The following is a 13879-nucleotide window of genomic DNA, read 5'->3' as shown; positions in this document are numbered from 1 at the left end:
TGAAAACCAAGGTTGTACATCAAAACTACATGCTAGCAACATGCATATTAAATAGAAGCAGAATTTGAGTACCTGAGTTATTCCATTTCAGCTCTCAGCCACATAAGTGCAGTCTCCGGTCTGGCACTCATGAAAATCTCTCGGTTCTCAGGGATCTTGAAGACTCGGAAGGCCTTGACTTCTTCTTCAGGTGTGATGTCCATTGTTTTGAGCAGATCAATGCAGTTTTTGATAGAGTACTCATCCACAACCCTTGGCTTATTCCTCTCATCCTCCACCTGCTTCGCCCTTATTTCCAGGTACTTCTCCATCATTGCAGCCACATCACCATTCGCCCCCTCCGTCTCTTTGGTTCTTTCTCTTCTCCATTTCTTGAGGGTACAGTAGCCAAATTTGGTTGAGTTTGTTGGGGCTCCACGGTAATGTTTTCTTGCACATACACCTCCTCAACATCTTCATCAATCTGCACCCTTTCTCCTCCAAGATTCTCACCATCAGCTGATGTTTCTCCTTGATTCTCGCCAGCTCCTCCAAGATTCTCGAGTTGTGATTGGGTTGAGCAATGTGATGACTCGATAGAGGTGAAGTTATATGTCCCTTCTGCAGTTTGGCCTACAAGTTAAAGTGACAATCAAGTATAAGATTTCAAACTAGAAGAGTAAACAAACATAAAACAATGACATGAGTATATAATGAAGTTGATAACTAACCATCATGCAATTCTCCCAAAGCTTCAAAAAGAGGGAAGGCCTTTGTCTTGAACTTTCCAGCTTTAGGGTGTGACTACATAGTTGACAAGAAAATGATATTAGAGCATGCAACAAGAATGAAACTTTTAGGGAATAACAATGACATTCTTACTATGATGATGTTTTTCCAAAGTGGTGGATCCGCTAGAATCTTGCACTGCTGGTCGTCCCATGAAACGCCGCTTTGCTTCCTTATCTCTTTGATCATCTTGTATTCTCTTTTTAACTCTTTCTCCTTTTCTTGGATTTTCTTCTTCTCGTACCTAGCATAAGGATTCTTTTGGTGGAATTTCTTCACTATCGTATTCCATGCTTCAGAGCTCCATCCATTTTGACCCTTATGTTCAGGTGTATCATGCTCACGAAGCAAGTCCACAAGATCTTTCTCAAGGCTTGCATTCCATTGCGCTCTGTCTTCTGCATTTCCACATTGCATGTTAATGTACCTTTTTCTATCTTAACTATTTTGGTTTTAAGAAAATAAAGTCCCGACTAGAGAAATAAAGTCACAGCTAGTTTATTACCTTTGGGAGACCCTCTCCTCCTCTTTGTCACACTGCCTGTAGGAGGTGATGCTCTATCCCTTTCGACAGCTTTTTTGAGGAGGCTCAACCTTGGTGACCCTCGAGCAGTCATCATAGTGACTTCTGAACAATATTCATGACATGAACAACAGAAAAAAAACATAAACTTCTACACTAAACTTATTACTACTACACTACAAATGACAAGTTATGCATGTTGATAATCAGCCCACATTTGATGAGCAATGGCATCTCTAAGGTTGTCGCCTTCATGGTTGATTTGATGATTTTGAGGAATATCACCGTCAGGAAGATCCACAAAATTCATGACAGGTATATTGTTTGGTTGGTTATCTAACCAACGCTCATCTCCTCTTTCAGATTGGATGATGTTATGTAAGATTGCCGCCGCTGCTGGTAGCTTGACTTGGTTCTCTATTCGATGATGCGTGCCCACTTTTAGGATTGGGAACCGCTTCTTCAAGATTCCTAATCCCCGTTCGATGTGATTTCGTAACACGGCATGCCGGAGATTGAATAGCTCCCTGTGATTTTGGGGTCGACGATGACCGCGTGCAAACTCCTTCAAATGGTACCGAACACCACGATACGGTGCCAAGAAGTAAGGTGTGTTGGCATAACCACCATCAACCAGATAAAACTTGCCCGGAGGTACATGAAACCCGCTGTTAAGTGCTGACCGAAGAACTTTAGCATCAGTAGCAGATCCCTCCCAGCCACAAGAAATGAAGGTGAAGTTCAGGTCGAAGTCGCACACGACCATAACATTATGGCTTAGGGTCCCTTTCCTATTTCTGAATGGTGCGGCTTTTTCTCCTGAAATTGTTATGGGAACATGTGTCCCATCAATTGCCCCAATGCAGTTCTGCAACGAAATACTATAACTTAGCACCTATAACATGAATAGTAAGTTATTGATGTGGATCAAAGTTGGCGAAGCAAAAACCTAAAAATAAGGAAAGAATCTCGTGTCCGACTGAATCTTCGGATGCACTTGACTGGGATTTGGAGGCTTCAAAAAATGCTTGGAGAGAATAGGGATGATGTCAAAGAAATTCTTCATTTGCTAATGGAAAGTATCCCCGCTGTGACCAAACCGAACTTGAAGGTCTTCAAATGAAGAATTATGGGACAACATCCACAAAAATGATGCTAGTTTCTCTTCGACTTTAATTCTGGTATCTTTCACCAACTTCTCCCTTCGAAGATAATTAGCTAAAGATTTGAAGATATGCGGCTCCATCCTAAATGCTACCCGACAGTTTTTGACGTGCCCTTCGAGTAACTCCTTAACAAACATCTCGCCTGTTAGCGATGATGTATGGCGTGGAATCCTCCGCTCCCTAAGAGCAACTCCATCGGTCTCTATCAAATGTAGTGCAGGGAAAACAAATAACATCATTTTGTCATCCTCCTCCTCCCTCTTCCTAACACGATCCCTCATTTCCGGATCCATTCCAAGTCTAAAGAAGAAAAATGCCGCTAGTTATTACTACTACACCTAAACAGTAAGAGTGCAAGTTGTACAAACAAACAGTTCATATGTCCGGCATCGGAACATCATCTAACAGAAAGAACAACAGTGGAAAAAAGGACAACTGCAATGTCTAGTAATGTCAATAGGAAGGAGGTAGCACTTCAGCTCAAATTCTTCAACAACTACAACATCTAGTAATGTCAGATATTAACATAGCTCTCAGCTTACCAAGAAAACAGTTTGTAACACAGATCTATTGACCAAGCAATAATAATCAACAGTAATATGAATAAGGAGAAGATTAAAATAACAGGATTAATCTACCTTGTCCTTCACGATGCTGCCCAATTCAGGGTCTTGGCGACGAAGCTAGCCTATAGAAAATGGAGACAAAATACGGAATTAGCTATATTTTCGTTATGTACACAAACTGCACTATGTATATTTAGATAATCAAGAACAAGAATCAAGAACAGATGATGATTACACACCATGAAGCAGTGCCGATTCTACTCAATAGGCTTGAACAGGCTCAAGCCTGCCCTAAAAAATCGCCAAAGAAATTACTACTAAGCGCACTAGTTAGGCCTAGCCTAGAAAATAAAAACTTCCAGCCATCTTATTGCATCACACTGCACTGCCTCCAACAAAAATTAACGTATTTGAAGTTCAGCCTACCCTCCATTTGCGTCCTAGATTCGCCACTGCCATGAAGAGAACAACTTATATACTCTGCCAATGATCATACCAGAAGTATCTAATGTTCAGAAAGAAGAACATGCTATTTGAAAATTAATTTGCATGTTGCAGTTTGAACAGACTAAAATGTTGACGACAACTGCAAGAATGAACAACATCATATACGATCTTAGCTGATGAATGAGTAAAACACATTTCTTAGCCAATGCAACTACACATACTTCTCAGTAATTAACTGAAATATGAATGAGTAATTAACTTATCAGCATAGGTAACCTAGCTGACCTTCCTTTCTCATTTCAATATTCAGTGACAACACCCAGCAAGCAACCACTGCATTGCCTATCTAAATAACAATTGATGCTAGTTCCTAGGAAACCCCAAGAAAGTCTGACCTTGACATTTGGGAAGACAGATCAAGATCCGGCTAGGTTTTCATGGAGGGGGCGAATCAGTGCTGCTAGAGAGAGAGGCAGTGGGAGGGGGAGGGGGAGAGAGAACTAACCAGAGATCTCGTCGCCTGCAGCAACCACTTCTCCAGAGCTAGGGTTCCGGCCGTGGCAAGGGGGCGGCGGGGGAGATGGGACAATCGGAGGTTAGCTAGGGTTCAGGAAGGGCTTCGTGGCAGGTCATCGAACCAGGGGGACGCCCTCCTCTCCGCGTAGGTTGCGCCGCCGCCGCCGTCCACTCGCCGCCGCCGCCGTCCGCTTCTGTCGCCTCGCTCGGGAGAGACGAAACGAGCGCCTCGCTCGGGGATTGCTTCCACGGGGTGCCAGGAGATGTTTTTTCCGCGTGGGTTTGGAGGGGTTTGGGCCGGGGAAAGACCACACGGGGCTTAACCGAATGGAAAAAACTGGATGGGCCGGGTTTATTCCCCGGCGGGGGAAATCCCTGCGGACCCGCGTGGATTAGACCCAAAACCTCGCGGGGCTGCGCTTAACCGAACGAGGCCTTAGGGGTTTGTGTCCCACAGAACTACCACTTTAAAAAAAGTGACCGAAAACTACCAATTTTTTCTAATTTTGTGACAAAAACTATCACTTTCAGATAATTACCAGTTTAGGCGATTTAAACATGTTTATGACAGGCGGGGCCATCTGTCAGCGCTGACATGGCGTCAAAGTCAACTTCACAGGAGAGGCGGACGACGAGCGCCGGCGCGTGCAAGCTCGTCGGCAGGAACCTGGCGGCGGCGGCTACGTCGGGAAGGGCTCGAGATCGGGCGCGAGTTCCCCCACGCCGGCATCCGGCAGGGGCAGCTGCGTCGGCCTCGCCCGAACTCGGGCGGCTGTTACGTGCGGTGGGGCGTTGGAGGCCCGAGGCGACGGTGGCGAGCGCCGGCATCGGGCGCTTGCTTGCAGCGCCAGCCCGGAGCGGCAGTAGCATGCAGCATCGCGGGCGGAGAGGTGCGGGACGGCTGTGGCACAGGCGCAGGCGGGCGGCGGCGGCGCAGCTCGTCAGGTGCGGCCAGTCGCCGACGGGGCACGTGCGGGTGGCGGGGTGGCGGGCTGGGATGCAGCAGCAGCACGCGTCGGCAAGGGGAGCAGGGGAGCAAAGCAGCAGCCGTAGTGGCAAGGGGAGCAGGGGAGCAAAGCAGCAGCGCAGACGTGCGAGACGAGTGCAGCAGCAGCCGTAGTTGCCAGCAGCAAGAGGTGACGGGGGCGGCTTCAGCTGCTGCACGGGGCCGCGACGCCGGGCCCACCCCGCTGAGCCCGGTGGACGGCGGCGGAGGTGGCGCGCAGGTGCACACGAGGTGTTCGAAAAAATGCCACAAAGAGAGAGGAGGAAGAAGGAGGAGGTTGACGCTGACAGATGGGCCCCGCCTGTTATAAACACGTTTAAATCGTCTAAACTGGTAATTATCTGAAAGTGGTAGTTTTTAGTCATAAAATTAAAAAAATTGATAGTTTTCGGTCAATTTCTTTAAAGTGGTAGTTCCGTGAGACGCAAACCCTAAAGTGGTAGTTTTTTGTCAATCACTCCTCATCAAACCTTTCTAAAACGAAGAATTCAGCATCTTTGCTGAAACTTGGGACATGGTCTTGGGCCGAATGTTTTGTTTTGCGGCAACTCTTGCCAACCACCTTACCCGGCAAGCAACTTGAACAACCATTTTCTAGTAAGCATTTGTCCTTGATTTCAAGGTACTCAATCCCAGGTTACCCTTGATCTTTCAGCCTACAAAGAACATTCTACCGCCATATGCATTGGCTTCATATTTGATTTACGCTACATCGAATGGAGTAGCAACCATCATTCACTGTGATTTTTATGCGGTTAGAGCGGGTGAGCTAGGGAGGTTTTTACCCAACATGGATGTAAGCATAATCTTTGGATTGAATCACTGCCTCCCTTGATTTTTTGTTGCTAGCTTACCAAACGCTTGGTAGGCATAGTATCTTTTTTTTGTGGGTCCGCATAGTATCTTCTTGATGCTATATTTTAAGTTATAAAAGTGCCCTTTATAAAAGAAATAGCTAGATGATAATTCATTTACTCATCACATTGCCAAAAGAATGAATATGTAAAGGACATATCCAGTGCTAGAAGCTCACCCACCAAGTGAATAATCCATACCCTCTTGGGTAGTTTAAAGAAGGAAAACATAGACATCAATAAAACTGGTATGAACAACATTGATAAGGACAACTCCCCCATAGGAGAGCTTGCTCTTCCACCTATCAAGTTTCTTTTTATAATAGATTATCAATACACTTCCACTCTTTATTCAAGAGCTTATGATAGAAAACTGGGATACCGAGGCATCAAAATAGAAGTGAGCATGACTCACAACTGAAAAGTTCCTTGTACTAGTGTTCAACTTCTTTGGCATTCCAAAACAAAAGAACACACTTTCATGAAACCTTTAATACACCATTGACGCCTGAACATGCCACGAGTGATCACTTTGGTGCTTATAGTTGTAGAATACCGAAAAGTGGTGTAAAATCTTTGCTTTCATATGCAATACAGTGCACTCGTCATCCGTAGATGTTAACTGCGTTAACATGGCACCATGTTTTCCGTTGGCGTGTCGGTGTGGCGCGGGCCTTCTTGCAGCGGCGGACAGGCTGGCTCGCATAGTATCCGTCTCTATGACCATTGGATCCTACCTATCAGTGGACACTACAAAGGAATAATTGATATGAAAAATGGTAGCCTCCTAGGGACAAACCGATGACATCGTCGTTATCCCGTCACCCGTGCTAGCCACTCCACCCAATGTCTTTAATGTATAGATATGATAACTAGGCTTTATGTCTTGTAACCAAACACACTCGTGGGGCTTAGATGGGTTGCAATCAATATGGCCTATTTTCCACATGTTAGTTTCTTTTTCCTTTTTAAAAAATTATGTAAATCATAACCACATTAATAAAAATAAATATAAATGATATACATACAAATAAAATAATGTTTTTTAAAAAATGTTTATGTAGTTTAAAAGTATTAATGTATAATTTTGAAATATTCATATAATTAAAATCATATTTATGAATTACCAAAATATTTTTATAATTTAAATAATATTCTTTTGATGATCTGCATCACACTAGAATCATATCTATCTTTCCATACACAATTTCTTGTTTATTTTATTTAAAAATAATTTTTGCAACATACAAACTTTATTAAAAAATGTGAACACTTTTTAAAATGAAACAAACATTTTCTTAGAGCATGTCACTTTTAAATACCACATTTATATTTTATTAAATGCATGAATTTTTAAAATTTTATACAAAATTATTTAAATACATAAGAGATTTTCATACTTACACCAATATATGTTATTAAATACATGAACACCTTTTGAAATTAAAGATTTTTTAAATAATTGATACAATTTATTTTAGTTGTATGAATGTATGATAGTTGAATATTTTTAAAAATTACACAAACAGGCTCTAACTGGCCATCTGGCACGTAAACAGTAACCGTAACCGTAACAGTGCGCGGCAAACAGTCCTGAATTCCTATGCGTGATGAACAGTACATGACAAAGAATAAATATTAAAAAATATAAAAAAAACTGAGATCCTCTGTCATCGAAGAGACCCTGGCACGTGAACAGTAAAAATGGTCATTAGTTCAAAAAAAGTTCACGAACGATGAATTTGGAAAAATATTTGTGACTTTAATAAAATGTTCGCGAACGATGAATTTGGAAAAAATATTCGCGACTTTTAAAAAATATTCGCAAGTTTAAAAAAAGTTCGCGAACGATGAATTTGGAAAAAATATTCACGACTTTAAAAAAATATTCGTGAGTTTAAAAAAAGTTCGCGAACGATGAATTTGGAAAAAAATTCATGACTTTAAAAAAATGTTCGCGAACGATGAATTTGGAAAAATATTCGTGACTTTAATAAAATGTTCGCGAACGATGAATTTGGAAAAAATATTTGCGACTTTAATAAAAAGTTCACTAACATTTTTTAAAGTCACAAATTTTTGTGGTTCGCGAACATTTTTTTCCATACCCACGAACAATATTTGTGGTTCGCGAACATATTTTCAAATTTATTGTTTGTGAACTTTTTTAAAGTCGCGAATATTTTTCCCATATTCGCGAACATTTTTTTGAATTAATGAACATTTTTACTATTCACGCACCATGGCTATCTTCGATGCCAAAGATTTTCAGATTTTTTGTTCATATTTTTTTTATTTTTTGCACTGTTCACCATGCCAGCTGGCCATTTAGAGGGGGTTAGTGAGATTTTGGACCTGGATGACACACTTACTGTACTTCGAGGACCTAAATGACGATTTTCATAGTTCGAGGACCTATGTGACACCCCTGAAATAGTTTAAGGACCTACAGTGCACTTCACTCTTTTTCAAAATAAGTTATTTTATTTGTATGAACATTATTTCATAAATACAAATTCACTGCTGTGATTTTAATTTACATGTTGTTTTTACATATTTCTAAAATATGAAATAACTTTTTTGTGCTAAACACACTTGCTTTTTTGATAAATGTCCAAATACATTTCTATAAAATGAAAAAACTAATATGTAAAATGGGCCACCCTGATTGCAGCCCATTTAGCCGCATGAGCCTGTCCTCAGTCCATGCGTTGTAATAGCATCGCTTGCATTTTTGTCAAAAAAAAACATCGCTTGCATTGGGTTACAAGACATAAAATCTAGTTATAATCATGGGCGCATTAGGTTGAGTGTCGAGCTCCACGGGAGGGATGGCGCGTGGTCTTCGGTTTCATTTTTCATATGAATTATTTCTTGGTGTTGTTCACTGACAGATGGGACCCAACGACCAACCAGTCTATTCCGTCGCTGTAAGCAGGCCCCTCACCATGTGGGCATGGCAACATAAATATGATGCCACACCATCACATTTAACGTCTGTATTAGACTCGCGTGCCAAGATTTTGAACCACTTTTCTGTAGTGTAAAACTACAAGCACCAAAGTGATCCTCCTTGAAAAGTTCAAGCCCCAATGCTGCATTTACCTCTATGAAAGTTAATCTAGAGGAGTGAGGCGTTCTGGCTTCCAGGAACATCTGCAGCTGCGTTGAATAAAAAAATCAAAATAAATACTAGAAATTTCTTTAAAAATCTATTTTTTTTGGCATGATAGATAATTTGGTGTGTGATGTGCGGTCCAAATTTAATCATTTGGACATCTGAGTAGTTCTCGGTAAAAAAGGCAAATTTGAGGTCTGTTAAACAGTGTACTATTCATATACTGTTTTGATCCAATTTGTCTTTTTTTGCTGAAGCTACTCAAATGTCCAAATGCTCTGAAATTTGAAGCGCACCTCACGCACCAAATTATCTATCATGCTCTGTTTTGACCCAATTTTCTTGACAGGGTGTAGATGAGCCCGAGCTCAGAATTGAATATTCGAATCTTGAGCCTAATAATTGTTGAAAAGATGTTTGGACGGTGTTCGATGAAGATGATGGTGCCGTCCGCAACGGTGTTAGATAGAGGCGACACGGTATGGATGTCATGCCACGAGGTGCCCGTAGCAGGACGGCACGTCTAGCATTTACGACAGGCTTCCCTATTTCGGCTACTATTGCTACGCATCTTCTTGACATTTCCATGTCGCGTCGCCATCTACGTACTGTCCTCCCCTCACTCCTTCGCCGCCTTAGTTTGACTTTTGAGGCATTTTCTTTGCGATCGCAAGGACAAAAGCCTGAGGTTCGTCCACGAATCCTCACCCTCACCGCAGCACATGCAATGCAAGATCACACACACGGGACGAAATACGAGTCGCAAACAAGCACCGGAGCACGCGCACTGGACGAACACGCTGCCTGCCTATATATAGAGAGTTGGCCACTGCACACTCTCACAGTCTCACACCCGCCGCTTGGCCATAACTTCACAAAAGATGCTGAGGTCCACCAGTGGCCTTCTGCTGCTCGCGATAGCGGCGAGCCACCTGCTGCTCGCCGCCGCCGGCGCTGGCTGCGGGCCGAGCGGTACGCTCCGGCCGACCCAGAGCCACGCGTGCCAGGACTGCTGCAAGGCCGGGCAGGCGTACCCGACGTACAGGTGCTCGCCGCCGGTCTCCTCGTCCACCCGGGCGGTCATGACGCTGAACGACTTCGACGAGGGCGGCGACGGCGGGGACCCGTCCGAGTGCGACGGCGCGTTCCACCGCAGCTCGGAGCGCGTGGTGGCGCTGTCCACGGGGTGGTACAGCGGGGGCTCCCGCTGCGGCAAGAACATACGGATCCGGGCCAACGGCAGGTCCGTGCTGGCCAAGGTCGTCGACGAGTGCGACACCGTGAACGGGTGCGACCGCGAGCACGCCTTCCAGCCGCCGTGCCGCAACAACGTCGTCGACGCCTCCCAGGCGGTCTGGGATGCGCTGGGCATCACCGGGGAGGAGGTCGGCGAGTACAACATCACTTGGTCGGATGCATGACCTACTCGTGGCGGCTGGCGGGACTAGCTGATGTAAGGTGTATGGACGAATAAAGTGCGCGTCCGAACTCAAAAGGAATAAACGGATCGAAGATGGTGCATGGTACAGTTTGTACGTAATTTATATGTTACGGGCTGAGGTGGAACTATACCTGGCCATCTGTCGGGCCGGGCCTACCAAAACCCGACGCAGAAAACCTAGGCCCGAGCCCATCCTGCCCGGCCATCGGGCCTAAAAATCAGGCCCAAGCCCGATCCATTAGTCAAAAAGCCCGTCAAGCCTTGGGCCGGGCCTCTTCTTTAAACAGCAAATACGACGAGCCTGGTACGGCTATCGGGCTCAAAATCTAGGCCCAGGACCGACCCATGGGCAAGGTCAGGCCGTCCGGGCCGGGTTGCCCATGGCCAAGATTAGTGGCTGGGCCCCACCCCAGTTAAATTCGGGAAGGAAGGGGGAGGAGAATAGAGTTTATGGAAGGTTAAGTAGATTGTTCGGAGGCTCTCCGTAGGTATAGAATTTTTGGTCCCAAGCCGTATAGCCAGGCGGCAGGCGCTGCTCTTACCTTTATCCGAGTCTTGATTGCGGCTATCTTGCTCAGCACAGTGGTTAATTGGAATGAAATTTCCAAGTTTAAAAATAAATAAATGAGGCATCTGAATTTCATTTTGGCTTAAGTAGTTTTTTAACGTAATACAGGCAAGCACTCATATATACGCACATACACTCACTTCTAAGAATGAACACGCGCGCACTCTATCCCTATGAGTAGCCCCGAGAGACTCAGCCGTCATATCATCTTGAGATTTACGAAGTCACCGTAGGTGCATCGTAGTCGATGGGAACGTCTCCCCCACTAAATGCGTATCGCCGAAAATACCGAAATAAATTCAGGAAAATGCGAGCAACAGGACTTGAACGCTGATGGACTCGGGATACCACTGTCCTTCTAACCATCCAACGGTTGGGCGTCGAAGAGTTTTCCTCGGCTATCTTGCTCAGCACAGTGGTTAATTGGAATGAAATTTCCAAGTTCAAAAATAAATAAATTAGGCATCTGAATTTTCTTTTGGCTTAAGTCGTTTTTAACATAATACAGGCAAGCACTCATATATACGCACATACACTCACTTCTACGAATGAACACGCGCACATTCTATCCCTATGAGTAGCCCCGAGAGACTCAGCCGTCATATCATCTTGAGATTTACGAAGTCATCGTAGGTGCATCGTAGTCGATGGGAACGTCTCCCCCACTAAACGCGTATCGCCGAAAATACTGAAATAAATTCAGGAAAATGCAAGCACCAGGACTTGAACGCTGATGGACTCAGGATACCACTATCCTTCTAACCATCCATTCGAAGAGTTTTCCTCTGTATATTTGTGTGGACGACACAATTGTTGCTCTTCTCATCTTTGCTCTTACCTCAGGTGATGCGGCGACTGAGGGAGTCCTGGATTAGAGGGTCCTCGGACAACCGGACTATATGCTTATGCCGGACTGTTGGACTATGAAGATACAAGATTGAAGACTTCATCCCGTGTCTGGATGAGACTCTCCTTTGCGTGGAAGGCAAGCTTGGCGATTCGGATATGTAGATTTCCTTCTCTGTAACCGACTCTGTGTAACCCTAGCCCCCTCTGGTGTCTATATAAACCAGAGGGATTAGTCCGTAGGACAATAACAATCATAATCATAGGCTAGCTTCTAGGGTTAGCCTCTATGATCTCGTGGTAGATCAACTCTTGTAATACGCATATCATCAAGATCAATCAAGCAGGAAGTAGGGTATTAACTCCATAGAGAGAGCCCGAACCTGGGTAAACATCGTGTCCCCCGCCTCCTATTACCATTAGCCTTAGACGCACAGTTCGGGACCCCCTACCCGAGATCCGCCGGTTTTGACACCGACATTGGTGCTTTCATTGAGAGTTCCACTGTGTCGTCACCATAAGGCTTGATGGCTCCTTCAATCGTCTACAACGATGCGATCCAGGGCGAGGTTTTCCTCCCCGGATAGATCTTCGTATTCGGCGGCTTCGCATTGCGGGCCAACTCGCTTGGTCATCTAGAGCAGATCGATAGTTACGCCCCTGGTCATCAGGTCAGGTTTGGAAGTCTGAACTACACTGCCGACATCCACAGAGACGTGATCTTCGACGGATTCGTGCCCATGACAGGTGCGCCCTACAGCCACGATGAGCATGACTCAGATCTGCCATCGGACGGCGATCAGGAGATCACACCTGCAGCTGCCCCGGCTTTAAATCCGGAGCAGATCATGCCATCCGAGGACAGGTGGATGGACCCCGCCACGGAGGCCGCACACTCAGCGGCGATAGAGCCGAACACCGATCTCACTTCCAAGGAGGTATGTGTCATCGGACCCTCGGACTCGTCTCCGGCCATAGGCTCCGAACCATGTACATCCGTGCCCATCATACCTAACTGGGCGCCGATCATGGAGTTTAGCTCCACGGATATCTTTCAGCACTCGCCCTTGGGCGACATGCTAAATTCATTAAAGTCTCTCTCCCTGTCAGAGGACTCTCGGCCAAACCATGTCCGGCTTGAGTAGGAAGCGGATGACGAAGGAATTCGTTGCCCACCCACACACCCACTTAATAGCCACTGTCGACGACTTAACCGACATGCTTGATTTCGACTCCGAAGACATCGACGGTACGGACGATGATGCCGTAGAAGAACAGGAACCACCGCCCACAGGGCGCTGGATGACAACCTCATCATATGACATATATATGGTGGATACGCCCAAAGAAAACAATGGCCAGGATCAAAAGGATGCAACGGAGGGTAACCCTCTGGAGAAGCAACCTAAGCGCCGACGTCAGCGGCGCCGCTCTAAACCCCGCCATAGCAAAAACAGCGATACGGGCACCAGAGACAATAGCACTCCGGATGATGCCAAAGACGAAAACAATCCCACCGAGCCAAGCTTCGAGCAGGCCGGAAGGGAGAACGGGCAAGCTAGCCCCGATGAACAGGCAATGGATGAAGATTCGGAGGATGACAATTACATGCCCCTCTTCGAAGACGAGGTGAGCCTCGGCGTCGAAGAATTTATCGTGCCTGAGGATCTCGTCGAGCAGGAGCGCTTCAAGCGCCGGCTTATAGCCACTGCAAAGAGCCTGAATAAAAAACAGCAGCAGCTTCAAGCTGATCAAGATCTTCTCACTGATAGATGGACTGAAGTCCTAGTGGCCGAGGAATACAGACTCGATCGCCCAACCAAAAGTTACCCGAGGCGCAAGTTGTTACCTCAATTCGAGGACGAGGCACTAGAGCCCATACTACCAGCGCAGGATGCGGCTGACCGACCACCCCGTGGCCGAGACAAAGTGGCATATCAGCCCGAACACCAGCCCGCACCACGTCGGCGAACAACTAAAAACACCAAGGCCCAGGGCAACATGCATGACCTGCGAGATGAATGGGAAAACAAAGCAGGACAGTCAAGATCGATCTACGG

The 13879-nt window shown here is 45.5% G+C and overlaps 2 protein-coding genes across 2 annotated transcripts; one reads left to right on the top strand and one right to left on the bottom strand.

Moving 5' to 3' along the window:
• Window positions 1-310: 310 nt before the first annotated feature.
• LOC123114823 (uncharacterized) lies at window positions 311-1185 on the bottom strand. The gene is made up of 3 exons (XM_044536224.1): window positions 862-1185; window positions 711-783; window positions 311-612 (listed from the first exon to the last, which is right to left on the bottom strand). The coding sequence occupies exons 1-3, from the start codon at window positions 1183-1185 to the stop codon at window positions 311-313; spliced, it is 699 nt and encodes a 232-aa protein (XP_044392159.1).
• Window positions 1186-9786: 8601 nt separating this feature from the next.
• LOC123116266 (putative ripening-related protein 2) lies at window positions 9787-10581 on the top strand. Its single transcript, XM_044537248.1, has one exon. It carries the CDS (start codon window positions 9846-9848, stop codon window positions 10383-10385), a length of 540 nt encoding a protein of 179 aa, XP_044393183.1. The 5' UTR covers window positions 9787-9845; the 3' UTR covers window positions 10386-10581.
• Window positions 10582-13879: the final 3298 nt, after the last annotated feature.

The sequence above is a fragment of the Triticum aestivum genome, chromosome 5B (genome assembly GCF_018294505.1).
Source record: "Triticum aestivum cultivar Chinese Spring chromosome 5B, IWGSC CS RefSeq v2.1, whole genome shotgun sequence".
In the NCBI taxonomy this organism is placed as follows: domain Eukaryota; kingdom Viridiplantae; phylum Streptophyta; class Magnoliopsida; order Poales; family Poaceae; genus Triticum; species Triticum aestivum.
This window is presented reverse-complemented; position numbering and strand designations above follow the sequence as displayed.